Source organism: Chionomys nivalis, chromosome 10 (assembly GCF_950005125.1).
Source record: "Chionomys nivalis chromosome 10, mChiNiv1.1, whole genome shotgun sequence".
Taxonomy (NCBI): domain Eukaryota; kingdom Metazoa; phylum Chordata; class Mammalia; order Rodentia; family Cricetidae; genus Chionomys; species Chionomys nivalis.
The window spans coordinates 45,592,550-45,610,101 of NC_080095.1; the positions used below are offsets into that span (position 1 = coordinate 45,592,550).

At 44.6% G+C, this 17,552-nt stretch overlaps 1 protein-coding gene across 1 annotated transcript; it reads left to right on the top strand.

Annotated features, from left to right (window-relative positions):
* The first annotated feature begins 654 nt into the window (after window positions 1-654).
* Rdh11 (retinol dehydrogenase 11) lies at window positions 655-14,845 on the top strand. Its single transcript, XM_057782640.1, has 7 exons — window positions 655-787; window positions 3,699-3,817; window positions 4,178-4,333; window positions 6,522-6,626; window positions 7,578-7,787; window positions 9,343-9,532; window positions 13,754-14,845. Exons 1-7 carry the CDS (start codon window positions 723-725, stop codon window positions 13,857-13,859), a joined length of 951 nt encoding a protein of 316 aa, XP_057638623.1. The 5' UTR covers window positions 655-722; the 3' UTR covers window positions 13,860-14,845.
* Window positions 14,846-17,552: the final 2,707 nt, after the last annotated feature.

Consider the following 17,552-nt stretch of genomic DNA (forward strand, 5'->3'; position numbering starts at 1 on the left):
GGATTGGAGGGGGTGGGGTGGGAGGGAGTGTGAAGGCAGTGGGAGGGGACTAGGAGGAGGGGAGGGAGAGGGAATTTGGATTGGTATTTTTTTTTTAAGTAATTTTAAAAAATTAATCCATGTTCATCCCCACGGAATAAACCTCAGATGAAAGAAAGCTTGACTAGGGAGCTGCCTGTTCCCAGAGAAATGTTATTCTCTAGGGGAATGTCTTACTTGCATTGCCCCCATAGGACACAGTCTCTGAGAAAGGATGCCTTCCACCTCACCAACTGTCAGATAACGGCTCCTCTCCGGTGTAAGTCGGCCTCAGAATACTTACCAGATGCTATCTCGCAGACAAAATGTGGTAATTTCCTAATCATGACTGGGGAAAATTGAACAAAGCACTCGACTTGGGCTCCAAGAGAAAGCAAACTGGGAAGATGTCTAAAGAATCCTTAGTGGCCAGAGGGCGGCAGAAGGGCTGGTTCAATGATCCTACAGGGTCTAGGCCATTGGATACTGCCTCTCCTGTATTGTGTTATTCATCTTCTCACAGAGCTAGGAAGCATCTTCCTGAAAGTAAACCGCCAGGCGGCCACCAAATCCTGGACTACATTTCCCAGGGAGCTTTGCTCTCAGTCGGTTGCTATTGAATCGGGGTGTGTCTAGGAAAGAGAAGCCATAGTTGGCCAGCCGCTTAGGAGCATCAACCTCCACTGTGCTACGGCGCTGCTGAGATGGTTGTCTTCCTGCTGCTCCTCTGTCTTCCCTTCATCCTCTACCTGGCCACGCCAAAAATCAGGTCTGTGCGAATGTATTGCTTTTTCTTGCCAGGTCTTTTTGAGAGGACAAGAATCCCCACTGAAACTTATCCTCCCTCCCTCCCTCCCGACCCCAGCCCCCCACCCCACCCCCCAAAAAGACTAGGAAAACTCCCCAAGGAGTCCTTTCACTAGCCGAGATCTGGAGTTCAGTGGACTGCAGGCGAGATCCTGGTGTCCTGGTGTGGGTATGGCGAGACGCCAGACTCCAGGTGGTCGTGAGAGGGCTCCCAGTCCCCTCAGCATCCTGCTTTGCTCCTTCTGGCCTACCTTTCTTTTAGCACCACCTGCTTCTGGCTGGGGGAAGCCCGAGAGCATGGCGGGCTTCAGACCCTAACGTGGGGTACAGCCCTCAACGCTGTTTCCTCCGCTTAGAACCAGCCTTTGTCTATCTCCTTGCTTTCAGTCCTTGAGGTAGCACAGAGCGCTTGCACTTTTTGCTCTCTGAACCCGCTGGGAGTTTTATCCGTAGCCCCACTGCATGCTCTCTTTGCTGTTATTTCCTCCTCCGTGATGGTGTTAAAGGAGGGAATTGAAAGGGGGAGATTGCTTTCTTTTGCTGTCGGAGCAGAGGTGTGTGTGTGTTTGCCTGAATTAGACTCCTAAGGACCGGGAGAGGAAGGACGGAATGAAAGAAGGCAACACGGTCGGTCTCTTGGCCAGGTGTCAGATCAGCTCAAAACTGGCCACATACCGCCAGAGAAATGAGCGGCCGGCTACACTAGGGACAGACAACTGATTGGTTCTGAGTAAGTCACCAGGAGTGACGGTAGACCAGTAATAAACGCCCTCTTCTTTCTGGCAACTTGGCTGTAGTTCCTATTGGACCTGAGGCTGTGCCCGATCCTCCTGTTATTTCTTACCATAGTAAATGATTTCTTAGGACCGGCTTCCCTCTGTTTCTACGTCTCTTTCTCCCCCTGATGGTCTTCTTTCATTTGTAGTTTTCCTTCTTTCTAATACTCCCTGCTCCCACATGTAGTAGGCACACGTGGGCCTTGGACTCTGATGAAATCATGGATTTCTTTCTACCACCAGATCTTCATATCCACAGAGAATCTTGAGCCAGAACTCCGTCCAGCGAGATGTTTTTCAGAACAGTCCACTCTAAGGACTTTATTATCCCTGCTAGAGCTTGTGGGAGTGGGGCCAGAGCTGGGCTTTCATAGTTGACTGTCTCTTTTGTTTTTGCTGATAACGGAGAAAGAAGCAATACAGGTCCCCAGGACTTGTCAGTGTTGAAGCTCAATTTGAAGGGTTGTGAAAGACAGAGCCTTGATCCCTGAGCTGGCACCACAAGTTAGTTTGCCTTAAGCAATAGCTTCAGTTAGATGGAATTGAACTGCTTGCAATTCAATAGAAACACGTTCAATGGAAAAGGTCGAGATGCTCTTTCAAAACACACCTCTTAAGTTAACAGATGCCTTTAGTCCCAAGATTGTAGAGAAAAGAAAAACCCGAGGTTGTGTTTGTGCTTCATCCAGTTGGAAAGGCTGCAGAGCATACAGCATAGGACCAAGAACTCCGATTAGACAAACAAGCTACAGACCCTCGCTCTTGTCTGCATCACTCCGTTCTGTTGTCATTCTGTTATTAATGTGGGACCTTAGTAATCAAACATGAAGCTTTGCACATGCTTAGTACACACTTTTACCCCAAGCTAAACCCGAACCCTTGTCCCATTCTTTAAAAGGCATGCACCACCATACCTGGGCCTTTTTAAGTATAATTAATTTATTTTTATTTTATGTGCATTGGTGTTTTGCCTGCATGTATGCCTGAATGAGGGTTTCAGGTCCTCTGGAACTGGAGTTCCAGATGACCGTAAGCTACAACTGTGAGCCACCATGTCTGTGCTGGGAATTGAACCCGGTCCTCTGGAAGGGCAGTCAGAGCTCTTAAACACTAAGCCATCTCTCCAGCCCCTCTCCCATTCTTAAATGTGTGAATGTGTTATCTTTTTCTTATTGCTGACCTAGATTCATAAGCTTATGATTTCTACTCTTTGAATTGGATTAGCCATTCTCAAGATTATAAAATGCCATTTGTCACAGATTGGCATGCAAAACTGCGTTTCTTCTGCTTGGTTGAGTCTTGTGATTTCCTAAGCCAAAAATACAGGATGGGCAACTGATACCGAAGTCTGGGGCCTGACTACTCACTCACCCATCCCAGGTCTTGTGTTTAAGGGAGCAGATAGAACTTTATTTTAGTTTTTAGAGGCAGCATCTCTCTAAATCACCCTAGCTGTCCTGGAACTCACTTTGTAGAACAGGCTGGCCTTGAACTCATAGAGATCCCCGTCTCCCAAGTGCTGGGATCAAAGGTGTGCTGTTCCTTGCCCAGCCAGATCTAACTTTTGTCTTTAAAATGCTATCACTTTTTGTCCTTAAACAAGTGCATAAAATTTTTGTTTGTTTCCCTTTTTGAGACAGTTTCTTAGTAGCCCAGGCTGGCCTTAAACTCAATTCTTCCATCTCTTAAATGGTAAGATTGCATCTAGCTTATGAGTAGATGGCTGTCTTCTTTATTTTTCATTTTTTAACATGTATTTATTGTGTGTATATGGATATTCATTGTACGTTGGGGTGGGTGCACATGTGTGTACCATGGCGCACATGTGGAAGTCAGAGGACAACTTTCAAAAGTCAATTCTCACTTTCCATCATGTAGGTCCTGGAGTCTGGACTGATGTCGACAGGCTTGGAGGCAAGCGTGCTGACCTGCTAAGTCGTCTGCCTGGTCTTGCCACTTTTCAACTTAAGCTTATGAAAGAGTTACATTGAAGAAATAAAAGCAAACTCAGCCTTGGGATTGGCAGGCAGATGGAGTTGCAGGAACGCTCGGCAGGAAACGATAATGAAGAACTGATATCTTTTTCTGTGTTTCTAGGAAAATGCTGTCCAGTGGAGTGTGTACATCTAATGTCCAGCTTCCCGGGAAGGTGGCCATAGTCACTGGCGCTAACACAGGCATTGGGAAAGAGACTGCTAAAGACCTGGCCCAAAGAGGCAAGTGCACCTGCTCCCAACTCGCCCATGCCGATGTTTTGCCCTTCACAGTGATGACCATGCTCATTGTTTCTCCCCAGATTTTGAATTTAAGGGCACTCCAAGCACCTCATTAGTTTCCTATGATGGTCTGAATCTAGTATGATGCTCTACATATAATGGGCACTTAACGAGAAACTTAAAAAATAACAAGTACCATCTCTATTTTTTTCTTTGCTCATTTGCTTCAGATACTACTGTTGTGGAGTAAGGGATAAAAATTCCTGTTCTGTAAAATATCAGGAACATTCAGCATCTGTGTTCAGTCTCTCAAACCACTTGAAAATAGAGCCAACAGTTTTCCCTTCATTTGATTGACAGGAGCCCGTGTGTATTTAGCTTGCCGGGATGTGCAAAAGGGGGAACGGGTGGCCAGCGAGATCCAGGCCACCACAGGAAACAATCAGGTCTTGGTACGGAAACTGGACCTAGCTGATACCAAGTCTATTCGAGCCTTTGCCAAAGAGTTCTTAGCTGGTAAGTGGAGACAAAGACTGTATTATGAATATTGGCACCTAATTTTCTTTATGTCATTATGTCAATACATTATGATCAAGGGGACATCTTCAGGATGCAGAAACAAAGAAAGAACCTGTCTTAGTTACTTTTCTGTTGCCATGGTGAGACACCATGACCAAGACAACTTATAAAAGAAAGTGTTTAATTTGGGTTTTACAGTTCCAGAAGGCTACAGTCTATAACCATCATAGCGAGGAGCATAGCAACAGGTAGGCAGGCATGGTGCTGGAGCAGTAGCTGAGAGATTATCGCCTGAACTGTAACCACAAAGCATGAATAGCTAATTGAGAATGGTATGGACTTTTGAAATCTCCAAGCCGATAATCCCCAATAACACACCTTCTGCAACAAGACCACACCTCCTAATCTTTCCCGAAGAATTCCACCAATTTAGAGATCAAGTATTCAAATATATGAGCCTATGGGGACTGTTCTCTTTCAAACCACCACAGAGCTCCAAACCCATAACAGTGAGCAAGAACTAAAGTCAAAAATGTAGCGATAATATCAGGACTCAGTATGGGCTGGGCTTGGTAGGGTCTGTCATAAACATCCATGCTGGGATAGGCCTCAGGCCTTTGAGAGCTGGAGCTGTATAAAAAGTTGGAATTCATGGAGAGCTATTTGTTTATGGTATAAGTACTAAAAAGAAAAACAAGACCCTGGCCACCACCTCAGGGCCACAAGAAAATACCCTTTCTTGGTATATTGGATATTTTTCTCTTGCTGTGATAAGACACCATGTCCATGTCAACTTATAAAAGAAAGCACTTAATTGGGTTTAGAGTTCCAGAAGACTAGCGGCCATGATGGGAGAGCAAAGGCATAGCAGCAGGAGCAGCTCTGAGCTCACGTCTTGAACTACAAGCAGGACCTGGAAAGTGTCCTGGGAATGACACAAGTGTTTTGAAACCTAAAACCTGTCCCCAGTGACATATTCCTCCAGCAAGGCCACACTACCTAATTCTCTCCAGAAAGCTACCAGCTAGGTACCGAGTATTAAGATGTCAGAGATCTATGGGGAACATCTCATTCAAACACACACTTAGCATCTGGATAGATGAAGGAAGGGTGGGGATGTGCAAGAAATTAGAATCCAAGCTGATGTCATGAAGTCATTCTACCAAGTGCTGTAGCATCTTAACTTAAAAACCTGTGGGGCCAACAAAATGGCTCAGCAGGTAAAGGTGCTTGTTGCCAAGCCTGCTGACCAGAGTTCAGTCCTTAGGACCCCCGTGGCGGAAGGAAAGAACTAACTCCCACAAGTTGTCGTCTGACCTGCACATAAACTCCATGCCATGTATTCTCTCTCTCTTTCTCTCTCACTCAAAAAAATAAATGTAATAACTTTTTTTTAGAAATGTTATTTCTAAAAAAGCTGTGGTATTTCACCAAAAGTATACCCAAGAGTACTATTCAGGTATGCCTGACCCTCATCACCCAGGGATCTAGACTTCTTCTTTTTTTTAAATATTTATTTATTTATTATGTATACAATATTCTGTCTGTGTGTATGTCTGCAGGTCAGAAGAGGGCACCAGACCTCATTACAGATGGTTGTGAGCCACCATGTGGTTGCCGGGAATTGAACTCAGGACCTTTGGAAGAGCAGGCAATGCTCTTAACCACTGAGCCATCTCTCCAGCCCCCGGCTCTAGACTTCTTAAGGGAAATAACTTTCACCTGTAGGCGTTTACAGTCAAGAATTACAATGCACATAAGGAAATGAACTACAAGAGCGAGGTGGCAGGTTTCTTTGGGGGCCCAAATCCTAGACCTATGGGTGCTTATGGAGCATCTGTGTCTTTCCGTTCAGCTTGGAAGTCTTTCTGGTGGGCAGAACATTTCCCCAAGACAACGAGTAAGGAGCTTTTGGAGAGCCCGGACATACTATTCTGCGGTGGAAAATAGAATTTGGCCGTGTAAAAGTGTGTGAGGTCAGCCCTAGTCTTAAAACAACAACAAACAATAACAAAGTATAAAAGGAGTCTTACAATAAAACCAATACAAAGTAATAGGAGGGTCTGTGGGGCAAAGAGTGGGGTCTTGCCTCCCTGCTTTCATTCCCCTTCCTTGGAGGCCTAGGGCTGGGTTGTAAGGATGATTTCTGAGCTGTGAAAGCCATGGCTGTCTTCTCTTCCTGCAGAGGAAAAGCACCTCCACATTCTCATCAACAATGCAGGGGTGATGATGTGCCCCTACTCGAAGACGGCAGACGGCTTTGAAATGCACATCGGAGTCAACCACTTGGGTGAGAAGTCTGTCCTTGATCCAAAGTCAGAGGGAACCTAAAACTCTCTCAGAAAATTCGGGGTCAGATCAAACCTTCTCTCTGGAACCATTGGAGCTCAGCGCTGTAATCAGCCATGCATGTATAATAAATAGTTGAGAACTGCCTGAAAACTGAGGGCTTCAAGTTCTATCTACTATACATACATACATACACACATACACACTTACATATACATATACATACTTACATGCATTTCTGTGGGGGTGTATGCTACATGTATGTACATGTCTGCGGAAGCTGAAAGAAAGTATCAGATCCCCTGGAGCTAGGGTTTAAGGGGGTTGTAAGGCTCCATATATTGGTGCTGGGAACCAGACTCAGGTCTTCTAGAAGAGCAGCAAGCGCTCTTAACCGCTGAGCCATCTCTCCAAGTCCTCTCCCTACTCTTTAAATCTGTAATTCAGATTTGGCTTCTGTTGGGGGTTATTTGAACAGCTTGATTAGATCGAGGGACATGTTGCTTATCTTTATGGCCAGCATCAGGTGGAGGCCATGGGCTCTTCACGCTCATTTGTTTTGGGAACAAAGTCTTGCTTTGTAGCCCAGATTACCCTCCAGCTCACTATCCTTCTGCCTCAGCCTCCTGAGTGTGTGCCACTGTCTGCTCTCCGAGAGTGGCCCGCCCAGCTCTGTTGAAATGAAACAGGACCCATATCCTTAGTACAGACCTGCCTTGTAAAAGGTGTCTTGTGTCTTTGGCTGTTTCTGTTTTCTTAAACCCCCTCTGAACTTGCTCTCTAATTTATGATGAAAAGTTGCAGTGGTGGCCTCGATCCTGACTGCCGTCACCTGTCCCGGCTGCTAATGCGGTCACCTCCCATGGCTGAGCTCTCCTTGCCACTATGCTTCCTACCCGACATGAGAAGTTGTGTTCAGCACAACTCTGATAGCCCCGCTTTCTCTCAACAGGTCACTTCCTCTTGACTCATTTGCTGCTAGGGAAACTGAAGGAGTCAGCCCCATCAAGGGTTGTCAATGTGTCTTCCCTGGCACATCATCTGGGAAGGATCCACTTCCATAACCTGCAGGGCGAGAAGTTCTACAGTGCAGGTCTAGCATATTGCCACAGCAAACTGGCCAACATTCTCTTCACTCAGGAACTGGCCAGGAGGCTGAAAGGTGAGTCTGGGAGGGAGCAGTCTGGGAGGCAGGAGCCAATGGGAAGTAGTGAAAAGCCACAGGATGGGAGCGGTTTCCCAGGGTCCATCACCTGTACAGGAGCATCTTCCATGAGTCTAACTGGGTATGGTTTTATAAGCAGCCCACATTGACTATCGGGGGTGGCTGGCTGGGGACAAGGAAATTCCGACTTTGAATCTGAAAACTTGGTCCCACTGCTTAATACTTGTGACCTGCAGCAAGTTACTGAGATTTCCAAGATTTAGTTCCTCCCAGGTACAGTGAGGACTGCTTCATGGGTTGCTGCCACAATCCATTCAGTCCTCATCTCTAACAGCCAGAGGTCAAACAAGGGACTGGAGAAATGGCTTAGCAGTTCAGAGCCCTTATTGCTCTTGTAAAGGAGCCAGGATCAGTTCTTAGCAGCCACATGGTGGCTCAACCATCCACAACTCTAGTTCCAGGAGACCTGATAATTTCTTCTGACCTCCTTGGATACCAGACACACATGTGGCGTGCATACATGCAGGCAAAACACTCATAGCAATAAAATAATTTTTAAAAATAAAAGAGAAAATATGCAATGAATACAAATTTACCCCCATTCAAACTCAAAGAAGCAGTTTGGGTGCAGATTTCTAAATAAATGCGAGTATACAGCAGTTAGGAGCACTTGCTGCTCTTCCAGAGGATCCAAGTTCAGTCCCTGCCGATAACTTCAGCTCCAGGGGATCTTCTCACCTCCTCATATACCCACACACGTGGCATACACACACAGAGACATACATAAACACAAAATAAAATAGAAATAAATCTCTTTTTAAAATGTGAGCATCAGCCGGGCAATGGTGGTACATGCCTTTTAAATCCCATCACTCAGGAGGCAGGCCAATCTCTTGAGTTTGAGGCTAGCCTGGTCTACAGAGTGAGTTCTAGGATATCCAGAGCTCCACAATAAACCCTATCTCAAAAAAAAAAAAAAAAAAAAAAAAAAAAAAGGTACGAGCATCATAAAATTGTAAGAGAGGGGTTTAGGTTTAGTGAGTCATGGGATTCTGAGGTTAGGTGTTTGGGTAGAAAGTGACGATTGAGGACACCCAGAACCAAGTCAAAACACCTGAAGATTTAAGAAGACTGGGAGAGGCATGGGGTCATGGAGCCCAAGAGGAGGGATGAGATGAGGATGGCCAAGTGTGAATAGCTGCTTTGATGTTGGGTCTCGGCTCTGCTGTCCTAGAGCAGAGAAAAACCTCTCTGGAATTGGCTCCTAAATCTGTACAACAGGCATAAATCAAGGGAGTAGTGTGCATGATGTCACCAGAGGTCATAGTGTGTGTGTGTGTGTGTGATGTCACCAGAGGAAGCAGCATGTATGATGACTCCAGAGGGAGTAGTGCGTGTGTGATGTCATCAGAGGGAGCGAGTGTGTGTGATGTGGCCAGAAGTGTGGATTTTGTCTATGGGCTCATATGAGTCTTTGCATGCCTTGCTCTCTTTGCTAGTTGGTAAAATCAGGTCTTATCTTCCTTCTTTGCATGGCACCTGCTTACACCAGGCTCTGGAGTATCAACATATTCTGTCCACCCTGGCACAGTCAATTCTGAATTGGTTCGGTACTCGTCATTTATGAGATGGATGTGGCAGCTTTTCTCCCTTTTCATCAAGACCCCTCAACAGGGGGCCCAGACGAGCCTGTACTGCGCCTTAACAGAAGGTCTTGAGAGCCTAAGTGGCAGTCACTTCAGGTATGTACCTGTCTTTGAAAATGAGTTGTTATTGCTTAAGGGAAAATCTTGGGTTTGTCTGCTATAGTATATGCTTTTGTATAAAGTGTATTTCCCAGAGTTGGAGACATGGCTGTGTTAGCACAGGCTGCAAATCCAGAGGACCTAGGTTCTGTTCTCAGCACCCAACTGTCCATAACTCTAGTTCCAGAGAATCTGACACCCTCTTCTGGCCACCAGGGGTACTAGGCATGGACATGGTGCACAGACATACAGGCAGATAAACACTCATACATATAAAATAAAAATAATAATAAATTTTTTAAAATTTAAGTACATTTCTTAAAATAGCTTTTGCCCTTTGAGGCTAAGAGTTTTCTTTTAATAGGAGAATTGACATATCCACAATTTTGTAGTACCTGCTAGGTTTGATCTTATTTTTATATCATCTTTTATAGTAATACTTATGTTTTCTCTCTGTTTCTGTTCTCTCTCTCTCTCTCTCTCTCTCTCTCTCTCATCAATCCTGTTTTATTCCCTTTTTACCTCAACTTCTGTTTTGTTTTTAATCTGTAGTTCTCTATTATCTTCAAGACTGAAATAGTATCAATAGATTCCCTTCTACTTTGTTTTATTATTTTCTCAGTATTGGGGATGGAACCCAGAGCCTCTTGCAATGTTAAGGCAAGTGCTCTATCATTGCTATATTCCCTGCCCTGTTATTGCTTTTTGAGTGTGTTGTATACATGTTAGTGTTTGTGATGGTGCATGTGTGTCTGTACACGTAGAAACAAGAGAACAACTTCTGGCGCCATCCACCTTTTGAAGGGGATACAGAACTACAAGATTTCTCTTTAGCTTGAGACATGCCAAGGTAGACTAACTGGCCAGTGAAACCCAGGGACACACCTGTCTCAATCCCCCAGCCCTGGGATTACAAGCATGTACCACCAAAGAGGACAAGTTGGTTAGGAGGGTGAGCTTGCTATTGCCAAGGAAGGGAGGGAGGGAGGGAGGGAGGGAGGGAGGGAGGGAGGGAGGGAGGGAGGGAGGGAGGGAGGGATAGTCAGTTCTACCTGAGACTATGTTTCTAGTATGTGATATCTGCATTCTGCACAAGTAGAAACTTTTAGTAGATAGTTGGAAATGAAGATCTGAAGTTTAAGAACAATATAAATCATAAAAGCACTGTACACTAGATAGCTCTGTACATTAGAATGATATTTTTTAAGACAGGGTTGCTGTCCTAAAACTTGTTATGTAGACCATAACATATGTGGGAGCCTTTGCCTCCCACAGTGCTAGGATTAAAGACATACATCATTGGTCTTTTATTTATTTATTTAATTTGTTTGTTTAGAGGTGTGGTCTCTTGTAGCTCATGCTGGCCTCAAACTCACTATATAGCTGAGGCTGGCTCTGAACTCCAACTCCTAATCTTCCTGCCTCTGGTTCCCAAATGCTTGGATTACAGGTGTGCACATCTGGTTATTGGACTGACTCTTAAGGAATTTTTCTCATGCTGTGGATATTAATTTTTCTTCCATTGACCTAGCAGTGGTCACGCAGATCAGCATCTAGAAATGAGCGTAGCAGTCTGTTCTGATAGAGGACTTGGCTATTTTACTGGCTATTCCTTCTGCCTGGTTTTACTAATCTACTTTCTATCTCTAAGGATTTGCCTGTACTGGATGTTCTATATAAATGGAATCGTATAACTAGAATCTTTTGTGTCTTCTTTCACTTACCATAATGTTTTCAAGTTTCATCCATGCCAAAACATATGTTATTATTTAACTACTTTTTAATTACAAAGACTATGTCATTATATAGACATAGCACCATATACCATGCATAAAATGAATATACTGTTCTGCTTTCTGGCTATTTAAATAATACTATAAACATTCATATAATTTGTATTATTATTTTCTTGCTTTCATTTTAGTTTTGAGACAGGGCTGGCTGGCACTTGTGGCAGTCACCCTCTCTCAGCTTTACAAGTGCTGGGATTATAGGTGTGAGCTACAATGTCCCAGCTCTGTTTTTTTTGGTTTTGTGTTTGTTTTTGAGACAGGTTTTCACTCTGTATTTTGGCTGGCCTTGAACTTGCTAAGTAACCCAAGGTGGGCCTTGAACTTATGATCCTCCTGCTTCTGCCTCCTGAATACTTGGATTAAAGACATACACCACCATATCTGACCCATGTAGAAATTTTCATATGGACATTCCTTATGGTTTGTAGTGGAATTTCTGAGCCATGGGGCAACTTTGTGTTTAACTGCAGAGGAACTCCAGGCCTCTCCAAAGTAGCTGTAGCATTTTGCATTCCCACTGGCAGTGTATGATGGTTCTGTTTTCCCCACAGTCATGGACAACACTTGTCTCACTTCTGAGTCTTAGCCATCCCGGTATCCCGGTGCATATGAAATAGAAGCCTGTCCTTCGGTTCCCTGCTACTGTTATTGAGCATTTTTGTGTGCTCTGGTCATTTGTGCATCCTTGTCAGAGAATTGTCTTTCCAACTCGTCTACCTTAGGATTTTTTTTTATTGTTTGATGTTCTTTATAATCCAGATACAAGTCCTTTATCACATATATGATTTGCAAATATATTTTCATATTCTGTGAATTATCATTTCACCTTTTTTAATGGTATTTTGAAGCTCAAATACATTTAACTTAAGTGTGCACATGTGTATGTGTGTGTTTTGCTGGGATTAAGCCGAGAGCTCCAATCACTGAGCTACCTCCCTAATCTAAGTGTTTAATTTTAATTTTGATTAAGTTCAATTCATCATTTTTCTTGGTCAGTTGGACTTTTGGTGTCGTATCCAAGATCCATTGCCTTAATGAGATCCCAAGGACATACTAATGGACTGGATTTTCTTCCAACCATTTTATACCTTTAGTATTACACTGAGGGTTAAGATCCATTCAAGTTAATTTTTTGGTTGTATTAGGGTGTTTTTGTTTTTTGAGACGGGGTTTCTCTGTAGCTCTGGAGCCTATCCTGGAACTAGCTCTTGTAGACCAGGCTGGCTTTGAACTCACAGATACCTACCTGCCTCTGCCCCCCAAGTGGTGGGATTAAAGGTGTGTGCCACCACCACCCAGCCAAGATAATTTTGTAATGTGATACAATATAAAGGCCCATGTTAGGTACTTTTCTCCTGGCTGTGACCAAATGGCTGACCAAAGGGAGCAAGAGTTCAAATAGATGCCCAGTTCAGAGAGTGTTACCAGGTCCCGCAGAACAACACAAATGCCTCATTACCTGTGGCCAGCCTCGCAAGTTGAAAGAACTTCTGTTCTATACCTATGCTGGGGAGGAAGTCTTGCTGGGTGGGTAAGGCTTTGAGCCTCCTGTACGGACGAGGACAGAGTTGGTGTCATGAGGAGGAGGTCAGCTGTCCTCAGAGGGGTCCTTTCTAACTGCAAGCAAAGTTTAAATCTAAAGCAGAGTTTCTGAGCCACAACACTGTCCTTTCTTGTAGGAGGCTGTCCTGTGCACAGTAAGACCTTTGGCAGCCCGCCTTCCCCTACTAGATGCTGGTAGATCCCCATCCATGTGACAACAACAACTGTAGTCAGACATGACCAAGTTTCCTTGGGAGGGATATCACCCCTGATGAGAACCATTGCCATGGAGGACAAAGGACAAGGAGGATCCCAGCAAAAGGATGTACTAGAGGGGACAGGGCAGTTGCTCAGTTGGTAAACACTTTGGGTTTGCCCAGAATTATTTTGCTCATGCTCCCACCAGCATTTCTTGCAGGATCATTGGATAAAATGATTCTCATGTAACTAGCACATCTCATATGTGGGCCTGTGTTCATTCACCAGCACCCACAGCAAAGTCAAGTGCAGTGGTACACACCTGTAATCTCAGCACTGGGAGGCAGAGACGGGAAGATCTGTGAGGCTTGCTGGCAGCCAGTCTAGCTGAACTGATGACCTTTAGTTCAGTGAGAGACCCTGTCCTAAAAATAGTAGAGGGTAATTGAGGAAGATAATGGACGTCAACCTCTGCCTTCCATATACATGAGCACACACATGACATGTACATACATGCACATGAGTGATGTATACACATATATGCACACACAAAATGTGCTAGATGCAGAGAATTTAAAAGGAATAAAATAGTTGCCTCCTGAGTGCTGGGAATAAAGACATGTGCCACCATCAACCAGCACAAATTCCATTCTTAACCTTCTGTTCAAATCTGTTTCCTTTCCAGTGATTGCCAGTTGGCATGGGTCTCTGGCCAAGCTCGTAATGAGACAATAGCCAGGCGGCTGTGGGATGTCAGCTGTGACCTGCTGGGCCTCCCTATGGACTGGTAAGTGGTTGTTTGGACTCAAAAGAAGGTTGGAAGAGATGATGATTGTACTTCAAAGTGACCAAAAGCTTGAGCGCAAAGAACAGAACTTTGAGTCTTGCCTGCTTGGCATCCATCCAGTTAAATCTCAGTACACTGCCAGGTTGCTCTAAATATCTTGAGTTTGAATGGACTACTTTGATCCTGCTCCTGCCAACATTTCTAGTGGTTTCACAGACGGAGATAGAGGACCCTTATATGACCTACGCAGTTCCTGTTTTCCTTTGGAAACCTATTCTTCGGAGAATGGAAGCCCTAGAAGGATGGTGCATGGCAGTGCAGATTAGATGTAGCTACTCGCAACCAACCTCTCCTTGAAGAGCTTCACTGCAACCTCAGCTGAACCCCAGGAGTCCGGTGACCTGGCCCAACAGCAGGCCATTGTGGCCCCAATGATGGGATACTTAGAGGAACGTCTTTAGTCAATCTGGCAGTCTGAACATTTGCTCATGAAATACTTTCCCATGTCCGGACCACAGACGAGCTTTCTTCTCTAAGAAGTTTGTGGATTTGATGGGCAGAAATAAAAATAAAGCTAAAGTGTCATTTCCTACTGTTTCTCAGCCCAGTAAGGAGGTCACGAAGCCTTATGAGAAGCTGGCTTCAGCTACTGACCCCCAGACCCATGGAGACCTCTGTTTTGTGCCGTTGTTTCTCTTAGGCAATGAGAAAAGGAAAGACCTTTTCCTCGTCACTGTTGATCCTTGTGCATCTTCTTGTGTGTTCATGAAGTTGAGAGTATTTCCACACAATTCACGGCAGCTTCAAAGGAAAACTCCTAAATCAGTATAGTTTAGACAATTACCAGAGTGGAGCAAACCCAGGTGGAGTCTTTGCTATTAATGAGTACGGCTGCAAAGAGAAGGAGCCGCTGTGCATGAAGTAATCAGTCAATCAGTCATGGAGAAGCACATGTGCAGCAGGGAACAGTGTTAGAAAAAGAGAATCCTGAGCCGAGCGGTGGTGACGCACGCCTTTAATCCTAGCACTTGGGAGGCAGAGGCAGGCGGATCTCTGTGAGTTCGAAGACAGCCTGGTCTATAGAGCTTGTTCCAGGACAGCTAGGGCTGTTATACGGAGAAACCCTATCTCAGAACAAAAGAAGAAAAAAAATGAAAAAAAAAATCTAAACCACAACTGAAAAATAACAATAGATACCTATAGAAAGCTACACTTTTGAATACTGTGTGTGTGTAGAAAAAGTCCAAAGCACAAAAGTGAAAAATTAACATGTCTTTATTTAGAAAATTTATTCTAAGGTCTGACACTGGTAATTATAGTTTATTCTTTTGTTGTTGTTTGTTTTGTTTTTTTGTTTTTCGAGACAGAGTTTCTCTGTGGTTTTTGGAGCCTGTCCTGGAACTAGCTCTTGTAGACCAGGCTGGTCTCGAACTCACAGAGATCCGCCTGCCTCTGCCTCCCGAGTGCTGGGATTAAAGGCGTGCGTCACCACCGCCCGGCTGATTACAGTTTATTTTATAATCTTTCTCTTACATTAGCTTAACAATATTAAGATGTCAATTGGGGGTGGGGAGACAGGATGGCTTAGCACTGGCTGCTGTTCCAGAGGACCTAAATGGAAGCTCATAACCATCTAGAACCTCAGTTCTAGAGGATCCAACACCCTCATCTACCTCCATGGGCACTGGGCAAATGTGGTACACAGACAGATGCACACACAGGTGCCTACACATAAGTCATCTTGTGTGAAAGACCACAATCTTTAATGTCTAATATTTGTAAATTAAGAATTCTGGTGGGCTTGTTCTGACCATTAAAATATATACTTAAAAATGAGTTTATGGGGAAATTGGAAAACTTTTGATAATACAGTGAATAACTGAATTAATATTTTACTTAATTTATATTCTACTGTCAATGAAAATAAAGGTTCTTTTAAATTATGTTTTTAGTTCTAGATAATAACTGTAAGAATAAAACAAAAGTTTAATTGTAATCTAAAGAAAACACTTATTGTAGTTATGCAGCTATTCCCGCCCTAAAGGATCACGTGTCCCAGAGTCATTGCAGCACAACAGCAAGTCACGTGCCATTCGTTTGGGTTGTGATCATCAAACCGTCTATTTCCTACTTACCTATTATGCCACCTTCCAAAGGTCACTGTTTCCACAGCTCTTGGTCATAGCAGATTCTCTTTGTTTCTATGATGGAGAAATAGAAGACTTGGGGCTGAAGAGATGGTACAGCTGTTAGGATCACATGACTCTTACATGCAAGACCGGCAGCTCCCAACCACCTGTAACTCCAGCTCCAGGGGATCCAACCCCCTCCTCTGGCCTCCACAGGCAGTACACTTACACTCACACATGTTTTAATTTTATAATTTTATTTTCTTTGGGTAGTCCTGGCTGTCCTAGAACTGGCTCTGTAGACCAGGCTGTACTTGAACTCAGTGATCCACCTGCCTCTGCCTCCCGAGTGCTGGGATTAAAAGTGTGTAACACTACTTTTGGCCTATCAAAACTTTGCACCTCCCAGCACTCGGGAGGCAGAGGCAGGCGGATCTCTGTGAGTTCGAGGCCAGCCTGGTCTACAAGAGCTAGTTCCAGGACAGGCACCAAAGCTACAGAGAAACCCTGTCTCGAAAAACCAAAAAAAAAAACAAAAAAAACTTTGCACCACCACTAACAACCTCAGCCTTTGTCATCTCTGCACAACACATATTACATTTTATTAAATTCAATGATCAATGAATCCAAGCAAGCAAAACCCACGGCCTCAAATATAAAAATAACCCAAACATTACCCGCTCCCCTACACACCTTGGAAAATGGAATGTAGGGCTTTGCTTATGCTAGAGAAGTGTTGTACTCCCCGGTTACACCCGCAGCCCATATATATATATATATATAATCCATGTATAAATACTGAACTCTCACGCAAACTTTTGAGAGCAGGCTCTTTGTGCAAACCACGTCAGCAGCATACATAGAAACAAATACCCATGGAAGGCCGGGAAGGACTTCATGATTGTTGATATATTTCACTTAACGGCAGATAAGACACGGCTACACGGGTCTGTCTTCCACACCAGATCATAAATTACCCAAGGACAGAGATAAAAATCTATTTTTTTCAATATATGACTTGATCTTTGCACACTTTATCTATGCTTAACCTGCTGTGAGAACCCAGGACAGCCTAATGAACTTAGACTGGCTCAGCCCCTAGAAGCTGTGAGTGTGTTTTGGAATCACACAGCCTAGTTTCCGCTTCTGAAAGCACGTGACCCTGTCCACTTAATCTCCCCAATAATAGTGTTTTTCCATTCGAGGGCAGGCAGGACTCTGCTCACCTATCTATCTAGGGCTAAGAATGAACATTTAGCAGAAGTAGTGGCAGAACGAACTGCGGTGACAACAAGGATGATGTAGAGGTTCCAGTGCTTTCCAGTCACTGCGCAACAGGGCTGGCCTCCCACGCCCCTGCACAGTGCAACCTCACTCAACTACAACCCCCAGCATGCACTACAGGGCCGGTGGGCCCGGATGAGGCGGCCGAGGCGCCCGTCCCGCGGGTTTCCTCGGGCCCTTCGCCTGGAACCTTCCCAGCCCAGCTGGCTGTCTCCACGTCGGAGAAAGCTGCTCGTCCCCGCCGCGGCGCCGCGCCCCTGGAGTAACCGGGAGACGTTCCCTCC